The following is a 16,138-nucleotide window of genomic DNA, read 5'->3' as shown; positions in this document are numbered from 1 at the left end:
AGTTTGATGGTTTAGTTGGTGTACCAGCATGACCAGCCCGACCAAGCCAGTCAGTCAACCAGTATGACCAAGCTCATTTGACCAGCATGACCAAGCTGGTTGCCTGATTACACTGCTCCAGCAGTATGATCCCCTTGAGCAAACTGGTCATATTATTGAAACCAGTATGACCAGCTTGACAACCAGCTTGGTGAAGTTGGTCGGAACAGCTAGTCCATCAATCTCAAGAGCTGATCTACAAGTTGATGAGTCTAGGGTATGTTTTCGTCTGGAAAAAACCCGGTCTTGAGATGGAGTTGAACTGATGCTGCCACCACCATGCTTCGAGGTGGGGATGGTGTATGCGACACAGCGTCAAGTCTGATGGCCAAAAAGCACCATTTCGGCCTCATCAGACCAGTAAACCTTCTTCTAGTTGACTGCATGGAGTCTCCTACATGTCTTTGGGTGAACCTTAGTCCAGATTTCTTTCTCTTTGCCGCTCTTCCATTAAGCGTTGACTGGTGAAGAACCTGGGCAACAGTTGTTGTATGCAGGGTCTCTCTCATCTCAGTTTTAGAGTAGTCATAGGTGTCGTTGTGGCCTCCGTCACTAACCTCCTTCTTGCAGGGTCGATCAATTTGAGAGGACGGCCTACTCTAGAGAGATTTACACATGTGCCACATTCCTTCCATTATTTAACGATGGGTTTAACTGAACTTCAGGGGAAATCCTTGTTTTTTTTATTTTATTTTCTGGATCTACCCCCTGACTTTTACTCTTCAGGAGTGGCATGGAGTGCTCTTTTGTCTTCATGGAGTATTTCTGTAGCCAGGAATACTGATTAAGCAGACAGGTCTTTATACTACAGTGACTTGAGACACATTCACTGCAGCACTGTGAGAATACCAGCACCAACGGCCAGGACCTCTGTGGAAATAGGTCAGTTACGTTGGTTTTATTTTAAATATGTAATTTTACTAATATTCATTTGTAGAAATCCTGTTTCACTTTGACATTAAAGAGTTTTTTGTAAATTCCTGATTAAAAAAAATACACAAAAAGCTAATTATGTTGACCATGATTATATTTCCATAAAAGCAAGGGGGGGGGGGGGGCATACTTTTTACCCCCTGTCAAACAAAGTGGACGTTTAGAGGGTGGGCGGATGGGCTGGTTTGACGGACAGCTGGTTCAGTGCAGAAATGTCAAAGTGTAGCCTTGTAGCCCTGGGGCACATGTCACTCTGTCTGAAGATATCGTGGAGGGGTGAAGAAAACATTTAAGCATTAAAAAAATGATAAATGAATAAAAAATATTTTGACCATGTTTACATTTCCATAAAATCAATGGGAAACATCCGGGGAGGCGGGTGGTACTCTTTATAGGCACTGTAGCCAACAAGTATTGGAAGCTCATACCTACCAATTTGCATTGTTAGCTTTACAGTTATTTGAAACCATGTTGTTCAGTGATCTCTGGCAGGCTTGCTGTTGATGTGACTGGTACTGGATAACATACTGAAAGAGAACAGAACACCAGCTAAAACAGTAACAGCCATCTTGAAACCTGCATGTTGTCATTTTTAACAGATAACTACACCATACGGTCTCAGAAACCACGTAAGCAAGGCCTCAGGCAAGTGTTTGATAGCCCAAGCATGCAATTAGCACAATGCTAATTTGTGGCCACATTTATTTTTCTGCTTTCACCTTGCATCAAAATCCATGCCTCTGTTTGTCACACTGACTTCAGCATGCAATGGTTTTAGCATGCAGAGCACGGCTTACTTCTCCGCCGAAAATGAAGGAAAGCGCTGCAGTGGTGGGGCAGTAGGGGGCCACTGGGGCCGAACAGCTGCTCGTCACTCAGCGGATGACACAAACTTGGCATTCGCTCAAACCGTTGAGCCCAGAGAAGCCTTTCCGAGAAGACTGAGAAACGCCACAGGCAGCGTACAGCGCAGCTGCGGCCTAGCATCACTAAACCCTTTTCCCCTACTGTGATTTACGGGCATCTAAACGATGTAAATCTGTATACATTAGGTCAAATTGATTGGTTCAGGGTTGGCAGTGTTAGCCTGGGGTTACGCTTGAGCTCTGTGTTTATCACATGGACCGTAATGACCGTGAAGTGCTGCAGGACAGCGTTTAACTGTAGCATGACTGGCTACAAAGCTAACATCCCAGAAAATCCAGCTCAAGACCAGTTTTTGCTGGTTGCTGGTTTTAGATGGTCTAAGCTGGTCTTTGATGGTCAGGATGGTTGAAAAGCTGGTCATCCAGACATCCTGTGCTGGTAAGCCAGCTAATTAACCAGCTCTTGACCAGTGTTGTGTCTGTTGAAGTTGATTTTGGTCATGCTTGGTCATGCTGGTCATCCAGCTTGGTCTTTCTGGTCATGCTGGTCCACCAGCTTGGTTTTGTTGGTCATCCTGGTTGATCAGCATGGTCATGCTTGGTCATACTTGTTGTCTAGCTTGGTCAGGTTGGTCATGCTTGTAGATCAGGTAAACCATCGAACTCAAACAAAAGCATACTATTATTCTGGTCAACCAGCTTGACCAGCTTGAACTTTTTCAGCAGGGATCTTAGAATTCTTTCTTTTCATTAAATTTCTGGAGATTTATTTGTGTGACTATTCCTTTGATGTCCAACTTTTCCATCTTCAGTTTTGCAGTGGAGCTACGCTATATGGACAAAAGTATTTGGACACTAGTATTTGTATTTGCACATTCATTATTTTGTCCAAAATCAAGGATATTAAAAAGGTTTGTCCTGCTTTTGTTAGAGTAACTGTCTCTACTGTCCAGTGAGGAAGACTTTCTACTATATTTCAGAGGGACATTGCTGTGAGAATTTGATTGGATGGAGCACCATCTATTATTCCAGAGAACACAGTTCTTCCACTGCTTCACAGCTCGAAGCTGGGGGGATTTATACCCCTCTAGTCCACACCTGGCATTAGGCAGCATGGTGCCAATAGGTTCATGTTTATCTGCTCCAGAAATTACAAACAATTGTAGGCCTAGTAGGATGTTCTTACACTTAGAACATCAACGAAACATGCTATTTGAACAAGGGCGTCCAAACTTTTGCATATGAACTGTGGATTATTACAAATATTGCTTCCAAACTGAAGCAATATGATTCTAAATTCATAAAAATAATGAATTTATTAAAGTGAATATTTGTTTACTGGTGTGTTTGTTTCAGAATACGACCTGGAGCCATGTGAAGACCCCGGCGTGCCACGGTTCGGTCGCCACGGTGGCGGGGGCTTCGGCATCGGCGACTCGCTGACTTTTTACTGCGAGCCGGGCTACCGCCTGCAGGGGCCGCGGGCCATCACGTGTCTGGGCGGCGGGCGGCGCACGTGGAGTGCCCCTCTGCCAAGGTGTGTGGGTAGGTGGTCAGCAGCTTTCATTCGCTTGGACGTCTCCCCTTCCAACTGGGTCCTTCATGGTTGCATTGGAGCGCGGCCTGGCAGTCGGACAGACCTGTCAAACAAAGTGGACGTTTAGAGGGTGGGCGGATGGGGTGGTTTGACGGACAGCTGGTTCAGTGCAGAAATGTCAAAGTGTAGCCTTGTAGCCCTGGGGCACATGTCACTCTGTCTGAAGATATCGGGGAGGGGTGAAGAAAACATTTGGCCGGCCTGGGGTGAGTTGATTTGGGGTCGACGCAGTGACAGAAACGAATGCTGTCCGCCCTAATGTCGTTATGGCGACTAACAGCTAGTGGGAGGTCATTATAACCTGAGCTGGGGAACTCAATGTCAAACTGTCCAGCGAATTCAATGCAACTTATGAGTGACAAGGTTGGATACTGTTTTTTTAAAAGTGTCCTGCATAGGTTGTATTTATACCAGCCCTTAAATACAGTACCAGTCAAACATTTGGATTGCCTCACCTTCTTACAGCCACATTTGGATCATTAAAGTACATTAAAGTACAAAGTCTCAACACTAGGCAAAAGAATTAATTCATCCGGAAGCCCTTTCCCACTAGATACTCACACTTTTTCTATTTCTGGCTGCAAAATATCAACAGTTGGACTGCATGTGCCAATATTACAGTTTATCTACTTTAGATTTTGATTAAATGTATAAAAATAATGCCTAATTTTTATTGACTCTTTTTCAGTTAATTCAACTTAGGTAACTCAGACGTTCTAACTCCGAACTCACACTTTTTACTTCTACATCTCACTTTGGTCAGCAATGCACATTGAGTTGAGCATCAAAAAAATCTGTAGATTAGAACTCTCCCCTATCGTATGACATCCCCAGAGTGGGAGGTTTTTGAAAATAGAGCTCTAAGCGCTTGCTGCGATTTGAGTTTATGCTCTCCTCACGCTTGATGAGCTGCAGTTAGACTGTAGGGCCGGTCCAGAGCTGTAAAATTTCACTACATAGGTACTGCATTTACCTTTCCTTTCATTCTTGGACACATAAATGTACATAGGTTTACAGTACTAGGGTGGTGTAACTGCCTAAAGGCTTGCTTGTGAAGAGACAGGAACTTATAAGTTCAAATCCTGTCAACGCCGTAGCTCCGTGGTCAGGAGTCTGGGAATAGGAATAAACTGAGCCGAAACAAAGGGTGTTTTCACACCTATGGTTGGTTTGCTGTGATCTGAATCAGTTAACGAGTTTGTAGAGTTGGAGCGTTGTCCCAACGGGAAAAAAATAATTACAGCAAATCATGTGAGAACGTTCTCTTTACCTATTGGTCAGTAAATCCAGGAAGAAGTTCCTGTGGTCTGGACTAGTACATATTTTGTCTAACAGAGATGGCATCTGCTCATAGCTGCAGTAATTATCTGGGCAGTGTACCAGGTTACACTACCATTTAGCTCTACCAGGTGGAGTAAACCTGATAGTTGGATCGGATCGAGGTCAGAACTGTATTCACACACATATCAATGAATGAGTCCTTCCCACCTTCCACACAATCTTCAATGCTAGTTTACATGTGCTAGGTGGGTTCTAGGTGGGCTCTAAGTAAGTGTATTGTTACAGAGACACAGTTGGGCTCTCAAATGGGCCCCATTACCTTAATCTCACGTGGGTCCCATCTAGACACTACCACCAGTGCACTACCACTATGGCCAGGGGGATCAGGGTTCATGTGTAACCCCTCCTGGTTACATCACTGACCCTGGTTGGAGTCCATATATGGTTTCATAGGTTCCATGTTGAAACTTTCTGGTTCACATTTGGGCTAACCAAAGAGGTCCCACATGGGCATGTTATCTGGGAAGCTCTGTGTCCCCAGCCAGCCAACATCGCTTAATAGTGATGAGGGGAGAGGGGAGTGTATCAACCCCCCACCCGCGAGAGCACGGCCAGGTGTGCTCTCTCAGACTCCGGCTTCTGATGGCAAAGCAGCATGGCTCAGGATTCGAACTCGAGGATCGAGCACATTAGACCGCTGAGCCACTCGGACAGAGCAGAACCTTTTTTTGACCACCGGTGTGTTTTGTAAGTGTAGTCCAGACATTTGTTTGACTGGTACTGTAGATTTTCAATGTCTCCCTCAGCCACACTTATTGCCATAATCATAATACACTGTGTGTTGATCTGACATTTAGCCTTGTCCTTCCTCATCGATCTCCTCATCTCTCTTAGCGGAGTGCGGCTCCACGGTTTCTCAGAACTCCGGCGTTTTGCTGTCCCCGAACTACCCGCTGAATTACGAGAACAACCACGAGTGCATTTATAACATTCAGGTCCAGACGGGGAAAGGAATCAACATTTCCGCCAGCGCCTTCCATCTGGCTCAAGGTGACGTCCTGAAGGTAAGCCACAAGAAAGAGCGGCCTGTGCCGCCACTGCTGAGGGATGAGAGATGAGAAGCAAATGCTTTTCTAAAAAAAAAAATGCGACGACAGCGCTAAGCGACTGGCTATCCGTCCGCTTTGTTTACCTGCGTTTCTCGAGTACCTGCCTCTGTCGGGGCTTTGCTCAGGCCATGCTTTATTTCACTCAAGGCCTTCGTGGTGCTGGAGTCTGTTAGCAACATTACTAATAGTTACCCACCTGACAGCCAGTCTAGCAAAATTCATCTGAAGAGCGGTGTGGAGCGAATGATTGAGCAGGTCTGACTACACCAATCATCTCTCATTGAGGCAGAATCCTCTGAAGTGCTGCTTAGACCTTCTGGCTGCCGATAGCAGGGATCGTGGAGAAGATGTTGAATGATGGTTGGAATTAGCGGCTTGTTATGACTGAAGTCTTTCAGAAAAGCAAAGCACTGCGAGCCAGAGCCCACCCCCTCCCACACCCATCCTGGTGTCGTTTCTCTGGTTCCCAGGTGTACGATGGACCGGATAACACAGCGGACGTCATCGGGGCGTTCTCCAGCTCCTCCATGCTGGGGGTCACTCTGACCAGCACCTCCAACCACCTGTGGCTGGAGTTCTACTCCGATCAGGACGACACAGCCCAAGGCTTCAAGCTCAACTACAGCAGTAAGATCTTCTTCTACTCTCTGTCCTGCTCTTGCTTTCTCTCTCTCTCTCTCTCTTTCTCTCTCTCTCACCTCTAGCTCACTCTTTCAGTCTCACACTCTCTTCCCCCTTTTCTCTCGCTCGCCCCACTCACTCTATCCAATCTCTCACCTCAGTTTCCGGTAATGGAATATCTAACCTCACTTCATTTTCCCTTTTTAATTAATTTCTTCATTTCATTGACGCTGGACACTATCGTAATATGATCTCTCTCTCTCTCTCTCTCTCTCTCTCTCTCTCTCTTTCACACACATACATGCACACACACATTAACAATAGCATGACTGCAAATTAGAGCACTATATAGAATGCATGGTAGCACTTAATTTGCTTTGCTTGAAATTATAGGTCTGAGCGTGGAGTCTACCCCAGCTTGTGGCGTATTATTTGAAATCTTAATCATAAAGCCGACACGACTCCGCCATGATTATAGGTCATGATTCAGCCGCCGCAGCCCCGCGCGAGGGAAAACAGCGCCGAAGAGCAGCCGAGCTTCAGTCTCTGCCATTTTGCAAATGGCAGGAACGGCCTGCTGGCGCTGGATGGCTCTCCGTGTGCCCAGGCTTCTACTCTTTGGTGGCATTCTGCTCTAATTGTTACTGTTATGTATGAACAATTAGGCCATTACGGCCTTGCTGAAGTGCCTACTTCTGTGAAATAGCTCTGCCCACACCTCACACGCCGTGCACACTCTGAACCCTCCAAATGAAAAGAAATGGGAGTGCTTTAAGGCTGTCTTAGCTCTACAGGGGAATTAATATGTCCGTTATGAGGAATGCACTGTAACAGAAGTTTGCAATCCGAGTTTTAATAATGGAACACCAACGTGACTGCAGGTAAAGATATGAAATGGTCCTAATGGACTAGTCCTGTGCTTCAGATGTTTAATGTGTCCAGAATGATGAATGGAGATGTTGATGGTTCTGAATTGGCCGCAAAGATGAACATTAAAAAGTTATAAAGTTCTATAAAGTGGATCAAATAGCAGGGCTAATAATATTTTTTTATATTATTGTATATTATTGTATATTTTCATTATTCTTCTCAAAATATTTGAACTGAAAACATTGAATTATGAAGTTTAATCTACATTGTAAATGATTATTTCTAATAATTCCATTCAAAACAGCATTAAAGCAGCAATATGCAAGAATGGGTATTTCCAACAAGCTTGCCTCCCCCATGGTCATGGTGGGATACCACAGCAACCACCTGGGATACCATAGCAACCACTTAGCAGCAGGTGTTTGCTAAGGTCTTGATAGGTGGTAGCTGTGGTATTCTAGGGGGGTTGCTAAGTTGTTGCTAAGTGATTGCTGGATGAGTTTATTAGTTAGTTATAGTATTATTACAGTACTATAGTGATTACTGTGGTATTTTAGGTTGTTGTCATGATGCTGCTTAGCGCTAGGTGTTTGCTAGGCAGTTGCTATGGTATCTCAGGTGGTTGCTATGGTGTGTGATGTCAAAAGTAACTATATTGTTATCTTATTTATTGAATTCTGAAACGCAGAACAGTGAAGTGGTTCCCACTACCGGACAATTTCTACATGGTGTTGCTAGCTGGTTGCTGTGGTGTAGCCAAGTGGTTGCGAGTTCATCTTCTTACTCTTTTTCGGCTGGGTATCTCGTCCCGCAGTTTCTGTGATATCGACACCGCTCCAACTCCAGATTGTCTGATTGTGGAATCGGGTTTGTGTTCAGTTTTTAGATCTGACATATGATTTCTATAGCAACAGATGTTTGCAATTTTTTCCCCCATAGAAACGAATATGGCGCAAAACTTTGGTCCTCTTTAAAATGTCACAGTGATGCAAATACACTAACAACACCCAACCAACTCTATGGGCTACCACAGCAACCACTTAGCAACACCTGAGCAACCACTTGAGACACCATAATGACGAGAAGAATCTCAACAAAAGCAAAAGGCAATAGGATAACAGAACCCTGATGATTAAAGAGGACTGCGACTAATTTTGCGAGCGCGGGTTGTAGTAAGACTGTCATAATGTTTGGCATTGTGGGGGATTATGCCAGCACAGTGGGATAGCCCCGAGACACCCAGGATATATGAAGGCCTAAAAATTTCCATATGAAGTGGAAGTGGCTGGCGAAAGGGTGCGTGTGCTCTGTTATGTAAGCTGGCAAATCTGTGTCGCCTTACAGCGCACTAGTTAGAGACAGCGTGCCGGGTGGGGAGCGCAGCGGCAAACAAATGACTGAAGTTCAGCTGCTGTCTTGGAGGAATTTACCCGAAATGCTAATGCGGCTCACAGCGCGTGAACGGAAAAGATGAAAACCAGTTAGCAAGAACTCATTTCCATACCGCTGACCGGCCCCTTGCCGACTGCCGTTCGCTATTAGCGGTGTTAGCAGTTTTGGGTTACGTGTCGTTGACGTAATCAGTCACTGCAGGCGTTGTACGTGTGGAGTTGTTACGTATCTATAACTCTAGAGTCTGTCTGCTGTAGGAAGTGTGGAAAAAAAGGACGTCCAGAGATGTAGAGGATTCAGAGATGACTGAGAACGCTGTAGAACCTCAAGACTGAAGTTATGTAACTTGCTGTCATGTAAAAACATATCTCCATTTTGACGTTTTTCTCTTTTTGACATATTGAGAATCTGGCAGTTGATCTTTACGCTGTGTCCAAATTTTATGATGAATGGACCAATAAAAATGCTCCAAAAAGACTTGGAATAAAATCTTTTTACATTGACTTCCATTGAAACTTAAGACCTTTTTTTCCATCTCCTGAAAAGTGGCAGTTTTGGAGATGCATGCTATTATACTTGGTCATTAGGCAAGCAAACGGTCAGTTCTTGAAAATGATGTTGGTAAAAGCAGGGAAAGCAAGAATCTGAGCCACTTTGACCTGAGCCAGACTGATATGTTCTAGATAACTGGGTCAGAACGTCTCCAAAACATCAGGCAGGTCTTGTGGGGTGGTTTCTGGTCTGCAGTGGTCAGTACCTCCCCAAAAATGCTCCAAGAAAGACAACCAGTGAACCAGTGACATGGTCATTGGGGCCCCAGGCTCATTATTGCAATCCATGGAAGCCTCACCTCACAACTGCTAATGTCTTGGTGCCGGATACCACAGGACACCTTCAGAGGTCTTGAGAAGTCCAAGCCTCAAATGGTCAGATCTGTTGGGTCGGCACAAGGAAGACCTGCTCAGTATTAGGCAGGGGTGCTAATTTTATGGCTGATGTGTGTATATGCAGTCAAAAGCTGTCTGTTTTCATTGGGTGGCTTTTGTTAAAAGCACTGATTACTCGTTTAATCGTCCAAATAATAGTAAAATGACTCGATGTCGGATGTAATGGGCGGCGACACCACTACAGTTAGCATCCACAGCGCCTCGTATTTACGTGCGGCAGATGAGTTGACAAAAAAATGACTGTAAATAGCTGAGTGTTCTCGGATGGCTAGGCATGTTTTATAAATGCATAAATGCCTGCTCTAATTGCTATTCCTGCACCAAGCCAAAAGAGCTGTGTCATCTGTAAAGTGAAGAAGGCCTATTTTCTGAAGCTGAATTCACTCAGACCTACGCGGGACAGGAAGTCCTGCGCCAATAAGGCTTTAATTAGCAGTCACAGTAGAGCAGCGCTGCTCGCACTCCTCTCCCCCTCCGCAGCCTTCGGAATTGGCTTACGATTGGCGTTTCCTGAAATTCCGTTATTGTTGAATTTCTCCGTTTAATTGCATTACCATGTGGCATAACGGAGGCACTCAGTGGAATTGATTATGGAACGCACTCCGGTGCTTCTTTTCCTCTGGGACATGAGCTCCTGATGGGCCTGGTGGAGCTTATCTCACTCATACCTTTCTTATTGAGTTAATTAGCTGTATCATTTGCTCGTTAAGAACTGATTAACTTTTAATGGTTTGAATGATATTATTTATGCTCCTATTTACTGTAATTACCAATGGCGATGAAAATACAAAGGAGTATTTATCTGCTGATAATTTGTTTTAATTGAACAAAGCAGCTGAGAATTAGCAGGATAGATATGAACCTCTGCTAAATCCAGGTTTTTCACACCCAAGGTTACGTTTGGAAAAGGTTTTTGCCTGAAACAGCTTTTTAGGATATTTTGGAGCATTCTCTCTTGCTACAAGATGACTCCAGTGCCGTTTCATCGGCCTTGGCGGTTCGTACTGAGAACACTGTTAAGGAAAAGTTATCACTTTGAACCTTTTAGGTGTTGTTTGATACATATTTTTGAGTTTGTTGAGACCATTCTATCTTCTTAAATATTTTTAAATAAATTAATATGTACATTTAAATAAGTACAGTTGCATAAATAAGAAAAAAAAATTCTGCCCCTGGTGGATTATCTGTGCAGTGCACGCACCAGAAAAAAAACACATAGAGGCCCCATGTTACACCCTGCGCGATGCTCGTTGCTATCTTACACCCTGCTAACAGTCTGTTTTCACGCCTTCCGTCTGCTTCGCTTAAATATCAACGCTGCTTGTGAATATATCTACGCTGATGGGCACGGTGGTCTCGAAATGAGGGGTGTTCAGGTCAACAATAAAGCGATAAAAAAACAATTATCACTAGACAAAAAAAAAACACTGTGAAGGGGGAGGGGGGGGGGGCACCTGGCTGGCTAACCAGTAGCATGACACCTAATACAGTCGAGGGCGTGGACTAACGAGTAGCATGCTAGCTGCATTGTCTGGCTTACGTATTGGGTCGTAATTGGTCCTTCTGTAAGATGACATCAAAGGGGATAAGAAGTGCCCGGGGGGATAGGATGTGTTACAACATCGGCACTTAGACAGTTGTGCCACTTTTTGGGGGGTTTGGACTTTCTTATCCCAACTGATGGAAAATGTAACATATATCAAATGCATTTCTTATAAGAAAGAAGAATATGGAGTATGTTCTCTCTCACATGCAAGCTTTGAGGGAGCGGTGAGTGGGAAATAGGAAGCCCAGAGTGGAGTGGGAGCAGAATGATTACGAAATGCTTTGTGTGGGGGGTGGAGCGGCAGCATCTGCAGCACTGTAGAGGTGGAATATGACAATATTGTGGCATTATTGTGAAATCACTTCACAATATGCTTTCCTGACTGAATTTTGGATATTAATAATGCTTGAAAACACTGACCAGCCGCATGTTGCATTGCAAGAAGAGAATCCTGAGGTCTGTTTTACTGGATTCAGTGCAGCGTACATTTACAAACATCCACTACTCCATCACATCCATAACAGACAACACCAAGCATGTCTATCAGATATAATATAAATATAATAGATTTATAATAAATAGATAATAATGTTGAAATGAAATCAGTGTTGAAGGCGTCACTTAATCCCTAGCAGCTAAAACTAACCCCACCCTGTCATCCTGTGCCCTTTCCCCTCAGGTTTCGAGCTGTCCCACTGCGACGAGCCGGGTGTGCCGCAGTTCGGCTCCAAAGTCAGCGACCAAGGCCACTTCGCCGGCAGCGCCGTCACGTACCAGTGCGACCCTGGCTACAGTCTCCACGGCAGCAGCGTTCTGAGGTGTATGACTGGCGAGAGGCGAGCCTGGGACCACCAGCTGCCGTCCTGCATAGGTAATGGATCCTCCACCCCCGTGCTGTCAGTCGCCATTAACATACACACCCCCATCAGCATGCTGGACCTTAATCTCCAGGATTTAGTCCTACACGGATTCCGCTTAATTGGACTTTGTTAAAAATGCAGCCGATGTTCTTTTACTCTTTGCGTGCATATACAAATAGCGCTTGTGCTTTCGCTCTGAATAATTGATCGGCGAGGCCGGGCCTGTTATGAACTCCTTCTCGAACTGGCGAGGGACAGAGTTGGCTCTTAGCGCTGCGTCCCTCTCGTCCTGTACTTCCTCGTCAATTAGGCCGTGGCCTGCATGCATAACAGGATTTACGTAAGTGTCACTTTCTGGTCCCGGTGTTCACCTTCACGACTTACACGACATGTCCAAATGTTTGTGGACACCCCTTCTGATGAATGCATTCAGCTACTTTAAGTTACACCCACAGATTTGCAAATGCACACGTACACACTAGCTAGTCTAGTCCCTGTAGGGAAGTACTGCCAATAGAATAGGACTCTCTGGAGGAGATGAACCTATGAACCTATTGGCTCCATGCCAGGCCTAATGCTTTGGGCTGTGGAGCTGTGATGGTGGAGCTCCATCTAATACATGTGGAAGAGTTGGAGAGTTGGGGATGATGAGGTGGGATGGTGATAATCATACAACATCCAGACCTCACTAATGCTCTTGTTGCTGAATGCAGTCAAATCCTCACAGCAATTCTCCAAATTCTCTCATGGAGAGTGGAGACAGCAGGATAAATGCTTTGTAATACCCTCAATTTAAGATGGAACCATGAATAAGCAGGTGTCCCAATACTTTTGCCCATAGAGGGTAGGAATAATAATATATACACACACAATAGGTGGTGTATAGGTGGTTCTAGCATTGGGAAACTTGAGTCAGTTTTGGGATCTGATTGAGACTCAAAACACGGTGTTATGGGTCGGATGGGTCGGGTTGGGTCGGGTCTCTTGAGAGAGTTATCAGGCTAAGTCAAAATTTCAGGCTTGATTAAAACTCTATTACTTTCCATTAAACACACAATGCAGATGATTTCTCTACTGACAAACACAAACATGGACTAGAAGCTCAGGATCTGCACATCTGACAGAATTCCTCAATGAGCTCTGAGTGAGAAATGGTTCATAAACAAATCCCAGCATTTTTTTTTTTTTGCTTATCACCAGAGATAACAGCAATTTCTAAAGTTAATGAAATCAGACATGACCCTAACACGTCCAAATCCATATTTAATGTTAGTGCTGCGTGACTGGTGCTCTGTCTGCTGTTATGCTAAATTGGAAGGATATAAACACTCGGAGTGAGAAAATGGCTTATGACAACCCTTAAGTGCTGGTGGAATAAGAAGGGATCTTGATTGTACATCATCATACTCTCTCTCTCACACTGTTGCCTAGACAGGTGACCTCAGTACAATGGCGTGTACTTCTCTATTCTGGGGAACAGAATTGAGCCATTGTCTGTCTGCGAATCATTGGATCAGTGGAATTTTATTTATTTATTTATTTATTTTAACCATAGATGTTACAGATCTACAAAGCATCTTTGTAGAAATGCAAATCCAGCCTCTTAAACTGAGAATTCCAGCCCGTAAGTGCTGTGTAGGTGAACCTCAGCTGACCATGCATCCAGTTCACCCTGCTTCCACCTTGTAATCGCTTCAGACGGGAATAGAAACTCTCCTTCCTTTTATCTAATTAGACGGTTTCACAGCAAGTCTAAAACATGAAGCTGATCTCCTTACTGTTATGAAATTTTAACCAGGGACTTGCTAATATGGGAATTTTGTAGCAATGTCAATATTCAACATTTTCACATACCTATCTGCTGACATTCAGACTCAAAAAGATAAACCTGTGTAGAATGTGAGAAAGGAAGAGCTCTCTAAGAGCATGAAGAAGAACCACTAGAAGGAACCAAAACTCGAATGGAAGAGGAAGAACCAATGACAGGAACCCATAGTCAAATTGAAGAGCTCACTAAGAGCATGAGAAGTAACCACTGAAAGGAACCCATACTCAAATAGAAGAGCTCTCTAAGAGCTTAAGGAAGAACCACTAAACGGAACCCATACTCAAATAGAAGAGTTCTCTAAGAGCATGAGGAAGAACCACTGACAGGAACCCATACTCAAATAGAAGAGTTCTCTAAGAGCATGAGGAGGAACCACTGAGAGGAACACATACTCAAATAGAAGAGTTCTCTAAGAGCATGAGGAGGAACCACTGAGAGGAACACATACTCAAATAGAAGAGTTCTCTAAGAGCATGAGGAGGAACCACTGAGAGGAACACATACTCAAATAGAAGAGTTCTCTAAGAGCATGAGGAGGAACCACTGAGAGGAACACATACTCAAATAGAAGAGTTCTCTAAGAGCATGAGGAGGAACCACTGAGAGGAACACATACTCAAATAGAAGAGTTCTCTAAGAGCATGAGGAAGAACCACTGACAGGAACCCATACTCAAATAGAAGAGTTCTCTATGAGCATGAGGAGAACCACTGAGAGGAACACATACTCAAATAGAAGAGTTCTCTAAGAGCATGAGGAGGAACCACTGAGAGGAACACATACTCAAATAGAAGAGTTCTCTAAGAGCATGAGGAGGAACCACTGAGAGGAACACATACTCAAATAGAAGAGTTCTCTAAGAGCATGAGGGAGAACCACTGACAGGAAACCATACTCAAATAGAAGAGTTCTCTAAGAGCATGAGGAGGAACCACTGAGAGGAACACATACTCAAATAGAAGAGTTCTCTAAGAGCATGAGGAGGAACCACTGAGAGGAACACACTCAAATAGAAGAGCTCACTAGGAGCATGAGGAGGAACCACTGAGAGGAACACATACTCAAATAGAAGAGCTCACTAAGAGCATGAGTGGAAGAACCACTATAAAAAAAATGAGTCTCAAAAGCAAAAACTCTCTCAGAACATAAGGAAGAACCAATGAGAAGAACCAAGACACAGCATAAGAAACCTCCTCCTGCGAGAAACCAAGACTCCACAACCCTCTAACAACATGAGGGAAAAAGGGGGAACCAAAAACTCAATCTAAGACCATTTGGAAGAACAGCTAAGAGGAACCAGTACTCAAACGGAGGACTTCTCTAAGAGCTTGAGGAGGAGCAACTGACAGAAACCAAGATTTATTAGGGTAGACTCCATAAGAACATGAGGAAGAACCAAGGAACCGAGATAAATAAAAAAAAAACTCCTTAAGAAACCCTGATTCAGATCCAAGACTCCAAAGAAAACACGTCCAAGAACAAGACTGAGAACCATGGACATGAACCAATAGTAACTAACTAAGAGTTAGAAAGTCCCACGCAGAAGAGCCAAAACTCAAAAGGAAAAAAAGCGAGAAGAATCTCAAAGGAAGCGCCACTGAGAAAATCCACGAGTCAGCATGACGAAGAGCCACTAACAGGAACCTGAAAACCGTCCTCCTCATTTCTGGCCCATGAAATAACAGCACATGCTCAGAGAGGCGGGGCTTGCTTTAGGGAGTTGTAGCTGTGTTATTTAGGATCGTCCCACAGCTGATTAGACCCTGCTAAGTGAAGTCTGCACTGGACCTACACATGTTCGCTGAACTTTAGACGGCTGGGCCTGCCGGTAGCCACTGGGGCTCGACTTAAATCTTGCAGCCCTCCGGCAGTGACGAGCTCAGAGGCGGATGCTAGTGCTTCTGTGCTCCAGTCAAACCAAAATTTCTAGACAATAGAGCTGTAAATAACGCTGGAGCGCATTTGAGTGGGCAGATGCTCGAAGAATCCTAAAGAAAAATTCACAGCGGTGCCTGGAAGCCTGCCTGGAGGCCTACTTGCACAGATAAGGGAGCCTTGGGAATTTTTTGCATCAAAATGGTGCTCCTTCGGGTCGACTCCTGAGCTAAATATTTCATTCACAGCAAACTGCTAAACGCAACCTTCTCCCTCCTTTCACTAAGTGGGACCAGGGAATAAGAGGGACTGACATTCAGATGTTCAGAATTACTCGTTATGAGTCTTTTGGGCTTTTTTATATAATAATGAGA

The 16,138-nt window shown here is 44.4% G+C and overlaps 1 protein-coding gene across 3 annotated transcripts in view; it reads left to right on the top strand.

Moving 5' to 3' along the window:
* The window catches only part of csmd3a (CUB and Sushi multiple domains 3a), a 519,096-nt gene that overhangs the window by 227,425 nt on the left and 275,533 nt on the right, over nt 1–16,138 (top strand). For all 3 annotated transcript variants that reach the window (XM_072692429.1, XM_072692430.1, XM_072692428.1), the window contains exons 21-24: nt 3,195–3,383; nt 5,611–5,780; nt 6,296–6,452; nt 11,881–12,072. In XM_072692429.1, the coding sequence (XP_072548530.1) occupies nt 3,195–3,383; nt 5,611–5,780; nt 6,296–6,452; nt 11,881–12,072 (708 nt within the window). The remainder of the gene's footprint in view (nt 1–3,194; nt 3,384–5,610; nt 5,781–6,295; nt 6,453–11,880; nt 12,073–16,138) is intronic.

Source organism: Salminus brasiliensis, chromosome 1 (genome assembly GCF_030463535.1).
Source record: "Salminus brasiliensis chromosome 1, fSalBra1.hap2, whole genome shotgun sequence".
Lineage (NCBI taxonomy): Eukaryota > Metazoa > Chordata > Actinopteri > Characiformes > Bryconidae > Salminus > Salminus brasiliensis.
Note: the sequence above shows the minus strand (reverse complement) of the source record. Positions and strands in the feature narration are given on the sequence as shown.